Source organism: Chelon labrosus (genome assembly GCF_963514085.1).
Source record: "Chelon labrosus genome assembly, chromosome: 20".
Lineage (NCBI taxonomy): Eukaryota > Metazoa > Chordata > Actinopteri > Mugiliformes > Mugilidae > Chelon > Chelon labrosus.
Window position 1 is genome coordinate 6,837,541 of NC_140353.1, and position 22,148 is coordinate 6,859,688.

Below are 22,148 nucleotides of genomic sequence, written 5' to 3' on the forward strand. Positions count from 1 at the left end.
CTTTCAAATGATTCAGCGGACCCTTGTGCCCTGTTTTGAGGCACTTGATAGTTTTCCCCACTCATTATGTTTTTGCTCTTTCAATAATGCCTCTGCAACTAGCTGTTATTTTTTTTTACGTCACCGATTAACTTTCCAATTATTTTCTCTTTTTTTGTGTTTAATAAATTGTCAAAAGATTGTCATTACAGTCATCTAGCACAAGGTTACATCCTCAAATGTCTTGTTTTTTTTTTGTTTTTTTTAACCAAAAGCCCAACATACAAAGATAGCTTCCATATGAGTGAAGTCGTGCATCTCAACCTTCGAGTAGCTTCAAGGAAGAAATGTTTTAAACTAGAAAGTAATCAACTGATTGACCAGAACGCAGGTACAATTAAACCATTTCTGCACCGTATTACAGACTTCTTCTTCTTACTACATCGTGGATGAGTGTTGTGGACTGTTGGGATCTAAGCGTCTAAGAGACAATGGACAATGTTTGTTGTGCTCAACTGTTCTTATCCAAATGTGTGCGATGTAGCCAATCTATAATCTAATCCTACAATCTATGTTTACAGGAAAACTACAGTTTTAATTGTGTTCAAGGAAAAGCCAGAACATTATTTTCCTAAAATTACCATAAATTTGAATCAAATTAAAACACTGAGCCCAATTTCTCAACTGGACATATTTTTGCTTATTCCGCGTCTGTAAGCAAACATCTCTGTGAAGTACTTAATTTTAGCCCTATGGCACATTAAGCCACCTTACAGGATGGTATAATATACCTGATATGGATTGGTGGTGCCCATCAACGAGCCATTGATTGAACATTAAATCATAACTCACAGTCACTGCTCTTTTTAAGAGGCCCTGGTTCACAAACATGAACTTGAAACTGAATTAAAGCGAGGAACTTAAAAGTGTATCTGCAGTTCACTGTGCGTTCATCCATGCATTGCCCATGCATCCATTCACCAAGAAAGTTACTCAAACAGAGACTTAAAGGGACAAATGACATGGATGAGGGTGGGTTAACTTTACTCAGCTGCCTTTGTAATGAAGAAAACAGTTCAAGCCTCATTTGAAGCCAGAGTTTTATTCAAGTGGTATGGCCTGAGTGAGGAGCGTGCACATGGTGGTGATGGCTGCATCCTTCACGCAGGTTCGACATGTTTTTCTAAACGTGCAGCTTCATTTAATGGTTGCTGATGGTGATGATTTGAGGTTAGTTAACAACCATCTTTATATTAACCGCCATATACAAATGAGTATTGACTCCAGAAACCATCAGATCGCATATGAGATCATCAATTATAGAAACGTGAAAACCATGTGCTTATCCCCCACCTCCTCCTCCCCTCCCCACTCTCTCTCGCCTCTCAGCCTGTGCCAGGAGCAGAGGTGTGTTTCTGCATGCGGGGCGGGTAGGGGAGAGGAGAGGAGAGAAGGGGAGAGGACACAGGGCCCCACAATACTACCGGACGCAGCACTCACCTCTGTCCCGGGGGCTGCGTGAATTCACCGAGTCCCGTCGCCCCCTTCCCCCCCGGCGTGATCGTGCGTGCTGCTCCAGTTTTGCGGTGCACCGTCCCCCTTTTTAATCCATCTCCAGCTTCTCGCGAGTCAACCCCGAAATCCAAAAAAAAAAAAAAAAAAGAAAGAAAAAGAAAAACCTCACCGGTACTGAGAGAGCGCTCCGGCTTGTGGCTATTCTGGGATCGCAGAAGGAGACCGGAGAGAACGATGGGAGTAAGTGAGGAGACCAGAAGAGAAGGAACAGGGATGGAGAGAGAGAGAGGAGGGTTTGCTGATGGTGGAAAGTCCAATTTGCCGCACTTGCTGGTAACGCGTTCCTCTCCTTTCTGTTTCCTGGCTTTGGATAAGTGAGGGGTTCACGTGCGTCCACCGGGTTCCTTCCCTTTATTTAACTGCACCTGCAGCTCTTATTCTTCTTCTTCTCCCCTCCCATACAATAGGTAACACTGATAAATACTCCAAAAAGAAGGCTGCTTTCAAATGCACAGAATCCGTCTCACGGTTTTCGGGTACGCAGTCAGCTCCTCGTCGCGCAAACACACTCTCTCACTCACACACACACACGCGCACAAAGGCATGGGGGGGCGAGAGAGAGAGAGAGAGAGAGAGAGAGGGGTGTGGAGGAGGGAGAGGAGGAGGAGGAGGAGGTGGAGGGGGAGTTACAGGGGGAGGAGAGAGTTGTGGTGTGTGCGCTTATGGTGGGGGGAGGAGACAGTCTGGTTCCACACATACGCGCTCCTCATCCTCGCCATGCTGAATTCCTGTTTCGGGGTTACCGCCGTGTGGCGACCGAGACAAAGGGGTAGATTTCTGGAACGCTTGTGTGCGAGCATGCGAGGAGCGTCCTGCGCATGTGTGCGTAAAAGTGAGGGGGCGGCGTTGGAAGTAACCTCGCATCCCTATAAGCAAGAGCCGATTTCACTGCAATTATAATAACAGGCTCGGCGTCAGATGTGCCCGTGAACGCCACCTGATTCGTTTGTCCGTCCGACTCCCGAACTTCTTCACCCGGCCGTCACCCAACCCAGGGACGGTGGCACAGTTTGCGCCTGCCTTTGTTTACTCCGAAGGGTGTGGCAGGCGGCTGACCACTGTGGTGCATTTACATCCCCCCCCCCCCCCCCCCCCCCCGGAGGAGCCGGTGCGGGGACCGTGGACACGCGCTCACGCCCCGTTCACCGGCCCTGCAGACACCTCTGCGATTCACTGACTCATCACGAATGACATTGCGGCAATTAGCACCAAAAGAAAGACTCGGTTGTGTGTGCACATGTGCGCGCGTTGTGTTTCTTTCTTTTTTTTTTTTTTTTTTTGTCACATGTGCGCTTAAAAGATGTCCATATCTGTAAGACATCCATATCTTCTGCTCTCACGGTTATCAATTCTTAATGGGGATGGAAACTGTTCATAAACATCCACTTGGCACCCACGTGTCTTCTCGGTCTCGGTGTTTTTTTTTTCTCTCCCTCTCTCTTCTCAGTGATCGCTTTGTGACACGTTCAGGGACGCTTGCAGCCAGTCCGTTAATAGCTGTGCGGACTGGAGAAGGTGCCGAGCAGGGAGCCGCCTGCTGACCAGCCCCCAATGCTTTTACACTCATTCACATATTTGCACGCCCCCACCTTACCCTGCCTCTCCTCTCCTCTCCTCTCCTCTCCTCTCTCAATCTCTGTCATTTGGCTCTGTGTCACCGCTCGGTGCTCAGATGAATGGGGGCGCCCCATTTACTGTTGATCCCGTCTCCGGTTGCCAGGGAGTTTCTCTGGTTCTCATGGGGTACTCCCTCGTCCCCGATCCCCCTCCCCTGCTCCCGACACAGCCCTCCCGCCAAATAACACCCAAGGGTGGGTCACAGCTGGCGGCAGCTAATAAACTCATCACTCACTGTGTCTGGCTCCTATTTACCCACTAGACAAAGCACCGCGGAGAGAGAATGAGGTGGAGGTCTTTTCCGCTTCCCACAGCCTCTTCTCCGCATGGGGATTTTTTTGTCTTTGTGGACAATCTTAAAGAGCTCCTGACAGCCGAGCATCACCACAGTCGTATTTTTTCCCAAACGCAGACCCTTAAACATTAACACCACTCGGATGATAATTGATTGCCAGGGGGTGAATGTACATTGGGGATTCTTCTTAACTTTGATTAAAATTCTTCTTGACTGCTGTTCACACATGTGACCTAATTATTTCCTCTGAGCAAAAAGGCCGAACATCTCTATTCACCCACGTCTCCACCCCGTGTGCTTGGCTGCTGCAGATTACTTGCATGCACAGACGCAGATACCGCACACACGCAGTCAGGGGCACACTTCCAGGTGGATACGGCACACACGTCACATATGTGACACATACATGCATGCTCAACCATCTATGAAAGCCCACATAAATTCTATGATTGGATGCTATGATTGATTTTTCTCACAGCCCGTCCAGCATACCCCGAACGCTCTGAGGACACCTGACAAAGAGCCTATTGTTTATTTTACTACAACAAGGAGACTCCAACAATGCGTGCGTGCAGAGGACGCATGATTGATTAGCTTTACAGGCGTGTGATTATCTTCACCTTATACAGTCTGGTCGATGCACCGGCACTAAATCATCAGCATTCTGCTCCCATCCCTCTCTCATCCTCTTCAAACATCCCACACGTTGTTAGCTCTCATCTCTACAGAGGAATTACATTTCGTGGAATCAATTTCGGTTTGCGTTTTCAAGAAGTGTCAGGTTTCAAATGAGCTCTCCCGTTGTCAGGGTTAGACAGTAAATGGTGTTTTGAAAGAGTATTAATGCTGCCGTGATTATGTGGTTAAGAGAACATTCACCTGTAAACGCAATCAATACGGATGAAATGGGGAACAATGACTGCCGTGTTATCCAGGCCGAGGCTTCACGTGGCGGCTGAAGTGTGACTAGCAAATTTACCCGAGGGTGTATAATTAGATAATATATCACTCGAGAGTGGAGGTGGCTTTTCTTTTCAGGTGTAACTAAATGGAAATGAAAGCATGTCACCGTCATGTTCTCAATAAAACGCCCATGATGCAAAGTCATCCTCTGCAGGGAACGCCGCTCCACGCCATGTGCTTAAGGACAGGTTCAAGTGCCACTGTGTGGCTGGAAGCTGTCATTACATGACAAGTTAAACACCATATCACCCTCAGGTTGAGTAGTGCTCACATTTGAGAGGCCTCAGGAACACTGGCATTTGTTTGACAAGTCACTTACGTCTGTGGTTCCGCCCTCAGTTTTTGTGTTTAAGCTCTAACGATACCACAGATAATGGTGCCTTGTCACTGGACATGGGCCTTCTGAGGGTGTCCTGTGGTGTCTGGGAACAGGATGTTGTTAGTGGGGGGGTCTTTGGGTCCTATGGGTTGAGGAGAGGGGCCTCTGTGGATCATCCCACAGATACTTGATCAGTTTGGGATCTAGTGAATTTGGAGGCCAGGTCAACACCTTGTGCTGTTCTTCATGTTTTTTTTTTAGTTGTTCCTAAACAGTTTTTGTGTGTGTGTGCCTGTGTCAGGCTGCATCCTGCTGGGGATGGCTGCTGCCATCAAGGAGTGTCATTGCTATGGGGTGGGGGTGCCTGGTCTGGTCTAGGTGGGTGCTAGTGTAGACATGTAGCCGAGCCTAATTCAATGTTCTGCTATTTCCCAGCAGAACATTGAATTGTCACAAGATGGTCAATGTTATTTACTTAATTACTACCTGTCAGTGGTTTTAATGTTGTGGCTGATCAGTGTACTTCATTCATCTTAAATATGATGAGGAAATTGATCAGAATTTTGGCATTTTAGCATTTTTCTGACAAGATAAGTGTCATAATGACCCCCAAACGCATATCAAAGGCTTAAGTGTCGCATGGTAACACTGCGCTACAATGGGTGGTGAAGCACTTGTTTAGGGCAGTTTGCAACTTAATAGAAAATATATACTGTACTCTGGAAATTAGACTGGAGCGCAGTGTGTCATCCTATTTTGACAAACAATTTTCAGCGATAATCAGACATATAAAGCTACATACAGGCAAATATGGCAAGATGGACATAGCTTAACGCATTGAACTTGACCACTGCCACTCGTAGGGATGGGCTTTTCAGGTAATCTCAACACTGATACCCTGCAGAGCACATGTAGCTGGGTTATCTAAGCAGTCAACATTTGAAACACAGTTGGTTAACATGGCAACATTAGCTGCCTTCTGTCACGCCGCCCACCACCGCCATGGCTCTGTTGGCTAATGGAGCACAAACCGACTGGTGATTCAGCACTAGTTTGGGGGATAAGATCGCAAGTTGTAATGTAATAGTTTGACGTGAACTGGGAACAATGTGGAGCATGAAAGGCAAGTGTGCAGCTTTACTGCTTTGAGGGCAAAACTATTAAATAATTAAATGAAAACAAGCCCCAAAACTTAAGATAAAACTTCTGGCCAGGTGCACTGAGATATTTCAAGTGTTCGACAGCACACATTTCATACTGGGTGAGCAATACTGGGAAGACGTGTAATCTTAAATCCAGAAACATAAGTCAAAATATAGTACACTTAGTGAACTGAAAAGTTGAAATAAATCATGTTTGGCAAAGGAATACTCCGGCTTGTTTTTACATTCATGCACTGGGCTTGACCCCTTCGACCGGCAACATGTGACATAATGGTCATGCACTTATGCAGTCGAATTAGTGCAGGGGTGTCAAACTCATTTTAGTTCAGGGGCTACATACAGCCCAGTTTGATGTCAAGGGGGCTGGACCAATAACACGATGTTTATCTATAAATAACAACAACTCCAAATGTTTTACAACTGGACATTTCTTAAGAAAAAGATGTAATTTTCAGTGTAATTCAATGTAATTTTTGCACTTCGCAAATTCATCCCACGGGCCAGATTAGATCCTCTGGCAGGCCGGTTTTGGCCCCCGGGCCGTATGTTTGACACGTATGAATTAGTGGGTTTTTATATGGGGTCGATTGGAGTCGTCATTCAGAAAATATGAAATGATACAAGAAAATAATAAGTATATAAATGTTTATTTCAAAACATGACCATTTATGGTAAAATTCAGTAATATGCTGATATAACTTTTATAAGGGGTAAATTTAAAAGTATCTCTTTAAATATCCAGTACCACAAGCTCTTCTTCGATAAAGACCTAAAATATTATTATTTTTTTTTCTCTTTTTTCTTCGTAGACACCATGGCATGTGAACACGACCACTTCACACCACAGCAAAGTTTGAAACGCTTAACTGTACATCAGTACCGTCGTAAAAGGCTAATGTTCTGTTTCACTGGTAACAGCCATGTGGTTTTTTTTTTTTCTTCCCCAGACCTGCGGCCCGGTGAAAGTCCCACCAGAGAGACACAAACGGTTTAATATTTCAATACAATTAGGTGACATTGCTTTGTATGGTGCTGATTTCTCTGCGGGAGAGCATCTGCCTGCTAGTCGGCTGCCTTAAAATCATTTATTTGTGATTTTGCTGGAACCAAACCTCAATCCACAAATTTGCATGAGTGCATAGCCGCGGGAAGCAGGGAAACAGCTCCCTCTAGTGGCCGACTGAGTAACTGAGAGTCCCAAACACAGCCAGTTTCTTAAGAACCACCTATCTTCTTCAACTTAAAGCAAAAAAAAACTTAATTAATATTTTAGTAAAAAGCAAAAATATTATGCTTCACGTGAGAGGAACCAATGTTATGACAGAAAAAAACAAGATGAGGTCACAGAACTTGCTCAGATCTGCAAGGACTGAGAAACAAGAGACGCTCTAAATTCAGGCCAAGTCCAGCGACAGAGTGCAAGACTGTTAACTCCAGGGACACGATTTACTTCAGTAATGAAAATGAGTGATATTTCCATTCCAGACTCGGACCCCAAACTCTTTATGCGGGAGAGGGACTGCGGGATTTTAATTAAAGGGACTCTGCAGTGATTTAATATTGCTCTTTCATAAAGTTGGTGCAGAAACGGAAGAAGACACGGCTTGTAAAAAAAAAAAAATATATATATAGTGAAAACCTGAAGCAGAGGAGGATGAGATAGCCGGACTATTAGTCACTACTAGCATGGGTCAGACTATAAAAATAAAACTTATGTGATGCGGGATTTACTATAAGGTTTCAAACCCCATATGGTGGATTGTAATCACTGCGTTATTTTGTCAGACTTAAAGCTTCCCCCTGATCCCCAGAGGGAATTATAGTATATCTGCTTCACAATAATAATAAAAAAAAGGATAACAATGTGGGAAAACACAGTTTGATTGGTACAGTACTCTAAGATAAATGGAGATGTGTATTTGGGTCCAATGGCTTGAATCCGTTTCACTACAGAGAATATGACAAACACTTTCCATAATCAGGAAGTTCCGGCCTCTGCATTGCAAATTAACGCGTCAAACTTTTAGTTTTTATCAGTTCTTACGAGAGAAGGGCGGGGTATTGCTATAAAAATATAATCCATCCACCCATCCATCATCTACTGCTCCTTACTCTGTAGAAGGGTCAAGAGGGAGCCTGGAGCCTATCCCAGCTGGCATTAGATGAGACGGGTCCAGTCCATTACAGGGTCAGCGGACAACCACAATCAATTTAGAATCACCGCGAACCGTCTACGGACGGTGGGAGAAGAAAACCTAATGCATTTTTGTAACACACCGGGTGGACTGTAGCTACGCGGTGCAAGCCATCAGCAGACATAAAGCTCGCTTCAGTTTCATGGGGTCTGTAGAGTAGACCGCTTTAGGTCACTGTTCCTCACTGTTCCTTACTTTTCTTACCACTCATATTTTGGGAAATTACTACATGGATTACTGGACATGTACAACAATCCGGTAAAACATTATGACCACCTTCCTAATATTGTGTAGGTCTCCCATGTGCCTCCAAAACAGTTGTGACTCATCAGAGAATGGACCTTCTGAGGGTGTCCTGTCGTGTCCGTCAACAGGATGTTGTTAGTGAGGGGCCTTTGGGTCCTATAGGTTGAGGGGAGGGGCTCATCCTACAGACACTTGATCAGATTGGGAATCTAGTGAATTAGGCAGCCAGGTGCTGTTTTTCGTGTTTTTTTTTTTTGTTTTTTTTTGAGTTGTTCCTAAACCGTTTTTGTGTGTGTGTCAGGCTGCATCCTGCTGGGGTGGCTGCTGCCATCAAGGAGTGTCATTGCTATGGGGTGGGGGTGCCTGGTCTGTCTAAGTAACATCCACCTGAATGAATGCCAGGTCCAAAAGTTTCCCAGCAGAACACTGACAAAATGGTCGATGTCATTCACTTCTCCTGTCCGGTCATAATGTTGTGGCTGATCGGTGTATATTGCATCTTTCTTTAGTTCACCTGGGCTGATTTGTCTGTGCTCTTGACAGTGATATCCATATGTGCTTGGAGGTGTGGTGTTTATTGTGGTTCATATAACCACCGGATTCCATAGTAGTGGCCATTTTAAATTGATCAGATTTCATATATATTTTGATGGATTTAAATTATTTTTGTTTAGTTTTTCATTGGTTATGATTTCATGGGTGATGCAGACAATATACCAGCGGCTTAAGTTGCAGTTACATTTCCTTTAGTTGTAATTTTAAGCAAGTGTCTGAAATGATCAGGCTGCAGTAAGTAACGATGTGAGTAAACATATACTGTCGGTTTCCAGCAAACTTCATTCATAACAACAAAACCATCCTTCCCGCGGCTATGTAAGTAACATCTCACCAGCCCCCCTACCCCCCTCCTGCAGTCACACTAGGGGGCTTCAGAGAGCTATTCAGGTCCCACTGCTTACACTTGATTGGTTGGCTTTTGTCCTCTCCAAAGTGTTCAGAGTGCGTGACAGGTTAGCCTTCTGTCTGTCCAGGCTAGAAGTGTTCCGTGATTGGACGGGTATGTTTCCGGCACCTTGTTGGTTTCCCCGACTTCGCTCCAGACTAGTGGAAGTACGTGACTGGACAGTCCTTTCTCCTGTCAAGGTATTAACAGTGCGTAATTGGTTGGCTCTGCCTCTGTCCAAACTGTTAACGGTGTTTAATTGGCTGCTTCTCCCTTGATCAATAGTCCCAGCTGTGCCTGACTGGTTTGCCCTCCCCGTTTGCTGATTATTCAGGGTTTGCAGCTGGCTGGTCCGGTCTCTCTCGGGGAGTTTGGGCTGAGTGGAGCTACTCCTGTCCGTGTTAATAGTTTGTATCCTCTGTCTGTCTCTTTCCCTCTCCAGACTTGTTTCCCTGCGAACAAGTCCGCTCCGCTCCCTCTCCAGGCTGTTCTGGATCTCCGCTCTCCTTGCCAGAGCCTCTCTCAGCTGGGTGCGGAATATTTCAATCTTGCCCTGCAGCTCTTGGAGCTCCCCCTCCCATAGGCTGGTCTGGGCAGCCCTGCCCCCCAGGGGAGAGAGCACCAGGCCCGTTGAAGCAAGAGTCGAGACGGGGCCTCCGTTGGCATGAAGGCTAATCTGCGGGGGAGAGGCAAAACTCCCCAGGCTGCCCAAACCGAACCCTCCCAAGCCAAGGCCGGGGCGTCCGACCATCCCGGGCCTGCCGCGCACCGAAGCGGTGTGCGTGCGCAGGCGGTAGCTGTGAAGTGTTTCCAGGTCGAAGTGCACGCGCTTCTCCTTGTGTTCGTGGGACGGGGAGGAGTCGCCGGTGTCCCCGGCTGTGGTGGAAGCAGGGAGGGACGTGGGGGGAGACGGCGGAGGAGGCTGATGCTGCTTCCTGTGTAGGGTGCAGTTCTCTGAGATACAAGAGGACGGGCTAGTGGAAGAGAGGGAGATCACAGCAGAGGACATACATCCAGTGAGACAGGCTGTACAGCAGTACAAGGATACATTTCTTCATATATATCTATATGGGATTAAAGGGGAACTACTGTTTTTTACAACCTGGACCTTATTTCTGGCATAAAATACGGTCGTTTACTCACCCATATAACTTTTGTGTAATTTGTATTCCTTCGGGAGATATTTAGATCTGCGTATATACATGTAATGGGAGTGACTGGGGCACCGAAACGCAGCCTCTCAATAACGCATTATCTGCTGCGAACCAACAAAATATTGGTGAAATGGCTCCGGACTCAACGGGTAATAGCACTAGCGTATCATCACAAAAATATTGGTGAAATGAAAGAGTTTCGCGCCAGATAATGCGTTATTTAGAGGCTGCGTTTCGGTGCCCCAGTCACTCCCATTACATGGATATACGCAGATCTAAATATCTCCCGAAGGAATACAAATTACACCAAAGTTATATGGGTGAGTAAACGACCGTATTTTATGCCAGAAATAAGGGCCAGGTTGTAAAAAAAACAGTAGTTCCCCTTTAATGCATTTAAAATAGGGATGATCCCGTTTTGAGAATAAAAGCACTATGAAGTGTAGACTTAGCGGTATCATCTGATTTAATACCACATGCTTTGTCTTGTTTTTTATCAGTTTAGGTCATATTGAACTAAACACAAGGCTCGTGTCATTTTTGTTTAGCTTCTGAATCCATCATAACTGCAAAAAAAAATAAAAAAATCTTTAAAAAGTGTAACGATCTGCCAGAGTTTTAACCTAATAGAGATTGATTTGTTTGGATATAGATATAGTTTGACATTTCGGGAATGATGCTCATCGCTTTCCTGCAGAGAGAGTAGATGAGAGGGTTGCCAAGACTCTGCATGGTTCATGTGAAGTCAGTAGCATATTAAATGGCTCTAAGGAGAGGCATGCAGTCTATATGCTACGCTAAAGTAGCTTTTATGCTTCACATAACCACACCAGACAATGCAAAATATTAAAATATTCACTTCAACATTTGGCTCTCGAGAATGATGTAAAAATAAAAAAGCTTCCATTAATCAGAAAGTCAGAAAGAAAAAGGGGGCCCTCAAAATGTTAAATTCTCCAATCAGTCAGTGACTCCATTACTTTTGTTCGATGCCAGTCAGCTCCTTCCCGACATCCTCGTACGTGGTGTGGAGGGCTCTGTGGATTTTCTGCGGGAAGAGAAGGTGATTAGTGACGGGGATTTCGTTTGCGACTTCATCAGGGCCGAGATAAACCCGGAGAGATGAGTTTCTAAGAGCTATCATTCGATCCGGTTGCGCGGAACATCTGTGACAGCTGTTCCTTGCCACAAGTGCGGCGGGGGCTCCTTTTGAATAATTCAATCAAGTAATCTTTTCTGGCTAAAAAAACTTTGGGAGAAATAAAAGTTTCGGTCGCCGCCTCTTTGATTTGAGGCATCAAAGTGGCAAGATTTGCCTGAACGCCGCTACGCTCAAATATCTTTCTGGTGTAAATGCATCTGAAGACATGTGACGTAAAAGATTTATTTATTTCTTTTTTTTTTTCCTATAGATGTGAGGGATTATCTCAGATGTCATCCTCCTTTCAGATAGCTGAGCCTGTTTTCGTGATGAATGCTCGAGGCTGCCCGGGAGTGGTTGCCCTTTTAGAGAGAGATGCAGCAAACTAATGGGGGAGCGGTCTTGATATTCACACTGCTGCTGCCATTATTCATTCAAAAACATCGCCACAGGCACCTCATTTGGTAATGGATAGAGTTTCATTATTATAAAAAAAAAAAAATACCCCAAAACAAAACAAAAAGCAAGACAACAATAAAATATGCAATAAATTAGCAATTTGTGGCTCATTCGGCGTTATGTTCACACAGATTCCTTTAATTGCAGAACGAGCTTCTGCAGAAAATATTTACTGGCGGATTTCAAGTTCACGTGAAAATAAAACATATCTCTAAATTGGTTTGCGCCCGGGAATCTGAGCAGACACTGCTTAATGACTCTTAGAAGACAAACGGCCAAACTAACAAAGGCATTCATTCAAAAGTGAGGCCGGGAACCGCTGACGGAGAGCCGCTCATTAACTTTCTTCCCCCAACTTAAATAGTTTAAATAAACTGGTTAATGTATAAAGCCCATTAAAGCTTAATTAGCTAATTAACAAATGCTTAATTTGTGTTGGTGAATGCAATTAACACAATGCCAAAGAAGTTTAATTGAATCGGTGCTATAAAGCATATAATCCAGTTTTAGGAAAAATGCTATGAGGAGTCTAAAACAGCAGAGGGCGTGAGTTATCCACGAGAAAACCCCGAGCTCGAGGCGGTGAGGATGTCTCACAGATGTGCAGTGTGCTTGTGCATGCACACTGGCGCACGCCTTTGCGTGAACACCGGAAAGTAATGAGGGGATCATCATCGCCGGTGCCAGAGCATCGCCTTCCCTGCTTGCGCCCGTGTGCATGAGTTGTCCGAGCGGTGTATTCTCACCTGGCTGGTGTGCAGCCAGTACTGCAGCGTGTGCGTGCGCCTGAGGCGGGGGATGACCAGGTGATAGAAGGTGTGCTCGCCCGCCAAGGTCAGCAAGGCCCCGCCCACCCCCATGCACAGCAGCACGAACAGGCCGGAGAAATGCTGGATCCCCATCTGTAGAGTCTGAGGAGGCGGTGACGGAAAGGAAAGAGAGCAAGGCAGAGAGAGAGGGAGAAGGAGGGAGAAGTTTGGGGGGAGTGACACAGATTAGTGGAGACTTGAGCAAGAGGGGAAAATGCAAAGATTGATGATTTACATTTGCATAATTACCATTTAGGGCCACTTTTTGTGAACGTGCAATTGATATTCCGCCGTTGTTTATCTAGCCTGGCTGCGTAAGCCCGTAAGAATAGGAACGGAGCGAAGAGGGCAACAGCGTAAAAGACATATTTGTGATGAAAAGGAAGCCGAGTGGATGTGGCAGGGAAGGAGAGAGGAGCAGTGGGGAGGCTAGGCCGAGAGTAATAGGAGGAAGCAGCAGTTAGCGGGGGGAAAAAGAGACGACGGTTAATTGAGGAGCAGTTTGTTCCCATTTGGTTCACCCACACCCCCCCGACATTACGTCTATCTGATATGAGGCTTTTCAACGGGCCTGGAGGAAGTGGAAGGAGACAGTTTTCCCCCAATGCGCCCTAATCACGTTCCCCCCACCCAGCTCATTTCTGCACAGCCTCGACGGCAATTAGCCCCACGCTGACTCGGCAAATTCATCAGCGACAACACTGACCTCCTCTTGCTCCCAATTCAGGGGGCAAGTTCACACCGACTCCCGACATTGTTTGAGAGCAGCCCACTTTCTAGGACTTCAAACGGGATGAATAGTAATAACTTCCCGATTGAGGGTGAAGTTAAGGTTTTCATTTCACCGGAGAGACCTGCGACTGCGTAATTGCGCTCGTTGCAATAATATGATTCAACTTTGAAGTGGGATTTAAAAAGGGACGGCCGGAGGGAGTTGAACAGCTCCTCGATTCGCAAACAAACGATATAGATACAGACAGTGTGTTCTGTCTAGAGGATCCCCGTTCTTTAAAAACGAGCGAAAGCGGAAAGGGAGAGAGGGAACAGAGCGTAATCTTCTGGAGCGCACACAAGACACAAACAAGTATCGACACTCAGACAGTACGTGTCTGTAACTCTAGTTAAGGTCAGTAAATAAGCCTGGCGTTATGTGATTGTATGGGTTTGTCTGGTGCGCTTATAGCCGGGAAGCAATCTCGTCCGCGTCCCGGGCTCATCTGTGGAAGTACGGCCGGAGGATTCTTCGCTTTGCACACAACACACGTACGTGAGCGTACACTTCCCGCCGATGACTTACCTCTGTGACTGCAAAGACTCGCTTCCCGCAGGGGACAACCTTATACCATTTGTCGTGCAGCATGTCCATGAAGCCGTCAGACTTGTAGCGACTCACGAACTCTGACACGTTTCGGGTTAGAGGGGAGCCCTGGGGAAGGCCTATGCCGTAGCCTGGAAGAGGAGACAGACACAGGCGTAAACACATGCACCATACAGTAGGTAACATTCAGCACAGCTACCACCATGCCCGAGGAACACACTGTCTCACTTGGTGTTTTTGTGATGGGAGCCCGTTGCAGGTAGCCAAAGGGCAGATGCCCTCTGGAAAGAGGAAAGTTTACAGGCCTGCAGTTAGAATCAACCACATTTTCCGCCGAACAACAGAGTGTGTAGGGTGAAAATACACTGTCCCCTGCTTTTCTGTGTGGTAGTTGTGTATGTAGATGAAGTACAAAACTTCATACCACACCATACTCCGTCCAGCTGTACAACAACTCACCTTTCTGTAACAGATAACTCTTCTCCATCCATATTTTCACACCTTGTAATTTATTTTTCCTGTGTATATAGTGTATATTTACTTCCATTTCTACGTCTTGTAGATTTGTACACAAAATCTTGTATATTTAAAATTATACTATGTTATTTTTATTATTTCATTTTATTCTATTTTTATTAAATTTTTTTATTAATCTATTCTATTTAGTTTTTATTTTATAATTCTATTCTTTTTATTTTTATTTTATTATCTTATACATTATTACATTATATATTTCTGTTTACTAGGGTTTTCATTTTTATTATTTTATTTTATTAATTTTCATTTTTATTTATTTTATTTTATCATACATTATATATTACATTTTATATTTCTGCTTACTAGGGGTTTCAATACTATTTTTATTATTTTATTTTATTTATTTTCATTTTTATTTATTTTATTTATTTTCATTTTTTTATTCTATTTTATTTTATCATACATTATATATTTGTGTTTACTAGTGTTTTTAAGAGTATTTTTATTATTTTATTTTATTTATTTTCATTTGTATTTATTTTATTTTATTATACATTATATATTACATTATATATTTCTGCTTACTAGGGTTTTCAAGAGTGCTTTTTTATGTGCAACCGAGCTACTGTAACCAAGCAACTTCCCTTGTGGATCAATAAAGTCAATCCAAGTCTAAGTCTTTGTAATCCACAGCGGACCGTATTCCTGTACCGAGCTGCTCATTTTGCCAACGTCTGAAACGCTCTCTCTCGACAAAAAAACTGCAAGCAAATCTGAAGCACGGCACAGACCGGGCGACATTTACGTCTCTCCAGATGGCGACGATCATTTGGGGATCAGGATACACAACTGTTAGCAGGGAATCTGTCATCACCTGCAAAGTGGATAGGGCAGCAGAGGCTGCGGACGCACCTGTGGGATCAGAAATGCCGTGGCCGACCTGGTGAGTCATCCTAGTACTTGTCTTCCACTACGAAACTTCGTACGAGAAAAGTGAAATGTCATGTCTGATACTCATTTCTTTCTCCATCTGTCAGACGGGGGCACTTTAGGCTCATGTCAGGCAGTTTGATCACAGCACAGGGAATGGAGAGGGATCAAGTCCAACTCCACCCTCTAGACTCCCTTCAGTGATTAAGACGTGAACGTACTCATATTCGACCTGACTCTGCTTCTCGTGGGGAGTTAGATTTCCTTTTGTTACAGTCGCACGGCTGCACTCAGCCCGTGGTAATATATTAGTGTATTGTAAATCATTTATATGTAAATGAAAATTCAATGTGTGATGAGTTTAGTCCTGAACCACCTCGTGGACCTCAAACCCAGAGATTAAGCTGTAGAAATGTCAAGGCTTTTATGCTATCAGCCTTCCACAAAGAAGAATTTTATCACTCTGTGTAACCTGTACGTCACCTCTACACTTCATTCCCTTTTCATCTTAAATTAATGGTAAAAAGGCTCCTTTTTTATTTTCTATTTATTAGACCTCCATTTCAGCCAGTCCCCAAAAGCTTTCCTGAAGAATATAAAGCAACAGTATGCAACTATTTACCTTTAAGTTATCGGCTCAGAAATCATTTTGATGGCATGCTGACTTTTATTCCCACTCCGTGTCCTGAACGCTTGCTCTTGCAGTATAAATACACAGATTGATTGGGTAAGATCAACCGCGGGAAGTATATAAAGCTTTAAGGCGCCTCGTCACGCACACGGGTCTTTAGTCAGCCATAAGAAGAAAGAACCTAGGTCTCGTCTCTCTGGGTATCACTTCAACGCTAGCTGACACTCGCCATAAAATGTACAGAGGAGAACTGACAAGAGAACAGAATAAGTGACAGAGCAAAAAGGCCAGAAGCGTAGATCTCGGACTGGCTTTTAGATGTCAGGGGTGGGGGTTTGCAGAATAAAAGGCGAAGGCGGACGCCAAGTTCACCTTCCTGTTGTATTAGTGGCTGGAGTTCTGTCGCTGCCTGAGTGTTGTTGCACCAGTTTGATGTTTGGCTGTTTTAGCAAAACTCGAAAGTTTTTGATCATAAGCCGAGTCGACTCATTTCAACAGAAGTATAGCTTCTAGCCGGACATCGTTGTGTAGGAGGGTGGTGGAAAAGACTCCAAACAAAACCAAAAACTGAACAACTGTTGCATAGTAGGGGGATTAAGAGGCACACAACACTTAATATTCCTTTAGCAATCAACATGTTTTGTTTCAAACCAGCAGTTTTACGGCATATACACCGATCGGGCATAACACCGGTTTGCCTTTAAATGAGGCTGAATGACATTTTATGCAAACTTCAGGTATACTGGAGCCTTTATTGAAGGGCTGGGCTGTTCTGGACTACATTACTTTGAGCTGTAGTGCTTCATCGGAGAATGGACACGGTCCTTCTGAGGGTGTCCTGTGGTGTCTGGCAACAGGATGTTGTTAGTGGGGGGCCTTTGGGTCCTATGGGTGGAGGGGAGGGGCCCCAAGATACTTGATCAGTATGGGATCTAGTGAATTTGGAGGCCAGGTCAACACCTTGTGCTGTTCTTCATGTTTTTTTTTTTTTGAGTTGTTCCTAAACCGTTTTTGTGTGTGTGTGCGCGCCTGTGTCAGGCTGCATCCTGCTGGGGATCAAGGAGTGTCATTGCTATGGGGTGGGGGTGCCTGGTCTGGTCTAGGTGGGTGGTATATGGCTGAGTAACATCCACATGAATGAATGAATGAATGAATGCCAGGTCCAAAACACTAAATTGTCACAAGATGGTCAGTGTTATTCGCTTCTCCTGTCAGTGGTCATAATGTTGTGGCTGATCGGTGTACACTGAAGTGAACACCATCTTTTTTTCTTTTTTTTTCTTGTCGCTACATCTGCAGATTCTAATAAAATCACCTGCACAGCATCACAAAATAATTGGACTTCCTACCTCTCACCTACTCCGACCTCATCCCCGTAGCTTGCTACACCTAACCGTAGTCTATGACGCAGATTACCCCCCCACCCCCACACCCCACTCTCAGTAACGAACACCAGGCCCGGTTTTGCAGAAAAGGCCAAACAAAGGCCAGTCTCACCCCAAGTGCACGGAAACTTGATAACATGCTGATACCACAGTCCTTTTGTGGATTTTGTTTTAACATTTTTTATTTGCACAGAAGACGCTGCGAGGGGGAAAAAAAGATCCACTGCGGTTATTAATAAAAGAAAAGAAATCTGCTGGTTTTACAGCTGTTTATATATAATACAATACACAGTGTGCTGATGAATTATCATGTTCAGACCTGTGCCAGAGATGTGAGTTTAACAGATTCTGAAATATATTTAATTACGCAGCCAGCAATGCAAATGATTATTACAGCGCATTAAATATTAATCTGTCCTCAATTTGTGGGAAATTGTTTCATTGCCTTAGACTTTTCCCTCTTGTTTAAGGTAATGCGCAATAAAGCACACAAGCAGTTGCAGGAATACAATTACAGAACTGGAATGTTTTTAATTAAGTATCAGACTTAAGTGCTTCCTCACGCCGGTGTTTATCGCTTTGGCTTCTACAGAGATGCATTCATGTGTCATTACTCGGCAGCTACAGAGAAATCACACTTGTTTCGCGGACTTCGTGGAACGGTTTTGCATTACAAGTCCCTTTTCCGCAGGTACAAAGTGAAAGGAATCTGTCCCTCAGCCTCGAATCAAAGGACGGGCTCTGAGATTTATTGCCGTGCGAGACCTCCGGGGGGTTGTTTGTTTCATTTCATCTGCACAGAAGTCAAAGACACAGTCAAGCCAACAGCATTTTTGTGTCTGAGTGACTCAGTCAGACTTGGCAGCGGTTTGTCAGTGTGTTTATACGTGTGTGTGTGTGTGTGTTTTGTGGAGCTGTCAAGGTGTGTGAGGCGGATTTTTTTGAGGGGTGGGGGGGTCACTTAACTACTACACTCTGCTTCCTACATCTCCTTTACCCTCCTCTCTCGCTTCGTTTTATTCCTCTTCCCATCACGTCCCCCCGTCTCATCCTTCCTCCCTCCCTGTCCGAGGTCATTTCTCTCCCACCACCGCCGCCGGTCTCAGCCCGCCCCTTATCTCCGTCATCCCTTCACTTTCGTTCAACTTCTGCTTCACTCCATTCTTTTCATTTATCTCTCGGCTTTGTCTCTGCACGTCCCCCTCCTCATCCTTTATGTCTTTTTTTTTTCCCAGACAGCTTTTTTTTTTTTTTTTCCTCGGCCCATCTCCGCGCGCATTTCTTTTAGAGCACTCAGTCAAATAGCGGAATACAAGTGGGCAGCCGCCTGTCGTTTGTTTTGATTCTGTCTCCCCACCCCGTCAGACATCCGCATTTTCCGGCGCAAGCCTCGAGTCTCGAAGCTGTCACTCAAATCCCCCCGCAAGCATCGTTGCTCTCACAGACACGACGGTGCACATCAAGTTTTATTTAAAAGCACTTTATAGGTTTGTTAGAAAAAAATAAAAAAAATACAGCTGAAAAGATTTCGCTTCCATAAGTTTAAAAATCTAATCTTTATAATGCAGCGTTTTATGAGCTTTGCTCCAAAGCACTGCTAGCTGTAAAAAAGTCATTTCATAATTAAACAACATAGCCAGTAAAAGCTCTTTTTCTTTTTTATTAATTTGTTATTGAAGTTTAATGTGCATTTTTTTTTTTTGTTATTTTATTAATTGCTGCAGGAAGATTTTTCCTTCCGATCGGGCCAGACGGGGCATTTTGGTCTGACTGGGCTCTTACTCCGAATATCAGCGGAACGCTAATGTCCATGTAAACGTAGCCGTGGATAGAGAAAAGTTGCATTAAGAACAGAATAACGCAACTTTTGACATACTGCAAACCAATCAGCCATAACAATATGACCAACTGCTGAATAACACCCGATTCTCTTGTTGCCATTGCATCCGCCAGTGGGTGGGAATGTATTAGGCAGCAGGTGAACATTTTGGAAAAGCATCTGAGCGACTCTGACGAGGGCGTAATTTTGACGCCCGGTCTCCAAAGTGGTCAGACAAGGTAATACGGCGAACTGGTGAGTCATGTGCTTGCTGATGCACCGCCAAATGCATTAGGAGTGGACCGCGGAGCAATGGAATAAAGTGACTGAGTGCACTTTGCTGGGAAACATATGGCACCAGGACGCAAGGACCGTGTCATTGTTCTGTCACAGTGTTCAGGTGGTGACAGGTGATATCATCCACATAAATGCAGACAGCCAGGTTTCCCAAAAGAATCGTTATGAGATCATAAATGACGTTCACGTCACTGGTAGATGGTTTTAATGTTGTGGCTGATTGGTGTATTTTCCAAGTTTAGACAATGACCTGATAAGGATACAAGGACGATACCCAACTGGCTGGTTAAAAAAGTCCCACAAAACGTGGTGGGAGTTTAAAGAGTTTAAAGAGTCAACAACTCAGGTAATCTTTTCCATCCAGACAGTGTGAATGTGTTTTGATCAGATCCGACCGACAGCGGCGTCTCCTCCAGGGCAACGTAAACACAAACAGCTCAACAACCTTCGTCCCCATTTATCTCATCCAAACACGGGCAAAAAAGTTAGATGTGGCGCACGGATTAGCGTGACCTTCATACGGGACTCGCGTTCGTCTCTCCTCCGCAATCTGCACTTTTCCCCACTAGTTTGAAAAGTGCAGAGAAAGGCAACACACAGACAGAATATGTTCAAACGCAACAACCGGCAGACTTCTCTCTTTCTCTCTCGAGGAGCTGACTGAGAAAAACAGCTTTCCATTCTTTAAACTGTACCGGGTGTCGCAGCTGCTGTCGGTGTGTACACAGACGTTAAGTGTAAGAATTTAGGTCGGTGAGAGATTCGTGAGGTCGGTCACGCGATAAAGCCCCAGTAGGTATGTTAAAAAGCCAGGGAATAAGGAAATCAACAGCTTTAAGGTTAGAACTAATGACTTTCATTTGTGTTTTTCTTGATTAATCACTGCACCGCTGCATTTATCCAAGGTCAGGGAGATATCTTACTTCCTTTTTTTGTGTGTAAATCAAACTGAACGCACTGAAGCCATGATTAGCTTTGAATTATTAATCTAAAAATAGTTGGACAGGTTTGTGTGTAGGGTTATGCTGTGCTGTGTGGGTGCATAGTGAAACTGGTGAACCTGGAAAGTATATATGTGTGCAAGGGAGAAAAAATAAGTAGGCATGAAAGAGATAAGGGAAAAGAAGGAACACTGCCTATATGTGATAGATATAATGGTATAGTAACATGTGACATAATGTGATTACTGTGGTATGGATATGAATCATGGATACGGCTGATCTGTGTGGTGTGCATATACACAACGCACACACACAAAGAAAACAAAGAAACAAAGCAGTGTAACATCGTGGATGAAAATGTATGTTAAAGGAACATGAAATGAGGAAATAAAGACCATCGGGAGCCCCGAGTGTTGCAGCCGGGGACGGTTGATTTCTGTTAATCAGCTAATTGCTTCAGCTCTGCATAATTTGTTTGACTTTTATCAGTGCATTCTGTAGGATTTGTTTTAACGCCGTTATCTTTGCTTTGGATTTCCGACACTTTTCCCGGCAACATTTCCCCCTCGCGCGCCGCCACGGGCATACAAAGGCGCCGTCAGAGTCACGCCACTCCTGGCAGACGTGAGCTGAGCGACCAACAACGGCCTCGCCCCGGCAACAAAACCCTCCGCTCGCCTCATCCTGATCTTCAGACGTGCTTTGTAACTGCTTGACTGAGCTTGTGTAGGCCACTTATGCGCACACGTACACAAACACCCAATCCGCCTCCCCTCAAACGCACACATACAAGTGAGCAGTGAGCGGGCTGCGTGTTCAGTGGCAATATTATTAATGGGGTATGTCTAGGCTGTCGTAAACATCTCCCAACAGCCCTCAGTGAAAACAGATGCACGCCGACGCCCCGCGCTTCTCTCTCTCTCTCTTTAAGCAGCCTCAAGATTTCAGCAGAGCACCTTGCTTGCAGCGACCCTCAAGAGCCAATTCCTCCGTCTCTCGGTATCTCCTGACCACAAGCCGCTCCATAAATCCTTCCTGCACCCTCACATGGACCAAATAACACTTCCTCGCTTTCTTTCCTGTGTCCTTTCTCCCCCTCCCTCACTCCGTCTGCTCGGGGGTGAAGGTTTGTCTTGATTAGGGGGACTCTGTTGGCTGGCTCTTTTATCACTCCCTGTGCAGAAAGGCGCAAACTGGCAGCGGGCAAATGAAAGCCCTCTATCTCCTTCTTGCGCCCACCTCTCTCAACCCGCCCCTCAGCGGCCTTAGATTTCTCCACCTTTGTTGTTGTTTTCCTTGCTTGCTTTTCTCATCTCATATTCTGTCTCTCCCCCCCCCCAATCTCTACTTCCCGCTGTGCTTTACCTTTCTTTCACTTCTTGTCTGTGCCATTTCCTGCCCTTTCTTCCTATACCTTTCAGACTTATTGAGTAACTCATTCCCATCCTCCTCTTCTTCTTCCCGTGGACTGTCGGGGTAAATCGCTACCGAA

At 44.9% G+C, this 22,148-nt stretch overlaps 1 protein-coding gene across 1 annotated transcript in view; it reads right to left on the reverse strand.

Moving 5' to 3' along the window:
• Positions 1-9,049: 9,049 nt before the first annotated feature.
• Positions 9,050-22,148, reverse strand: part of LOC311505587 (glutamate receptor ionotropic, NMDA 3B-like) — a gene marked incomplete at its 5' end in the record, with an annotated part of 69,074 nt that continues 55,975 nt past the window's right edge. The window contains 4 exons of the mRNA XM_084569227.1: positions 9,050-10,269; positions 11,430-11,497; positions 12,796-12,960; positions 14,156-14,307. Of these exons, the coding sequence (XP_084425353.1) occupies positions 9,294-10,269; positions 11,430-11,497; positions 12,796-12,960; positions 14,156-14,307 (1,361 nt within the window). The 3' untranslated portion in view covers positions 9,050-9,293. The remainder of the gene's footprint in view (positions 10,270-11,429; positions 11,498-12,795; positions 12,961-14,155; positions 14,308-22,148) is intronic.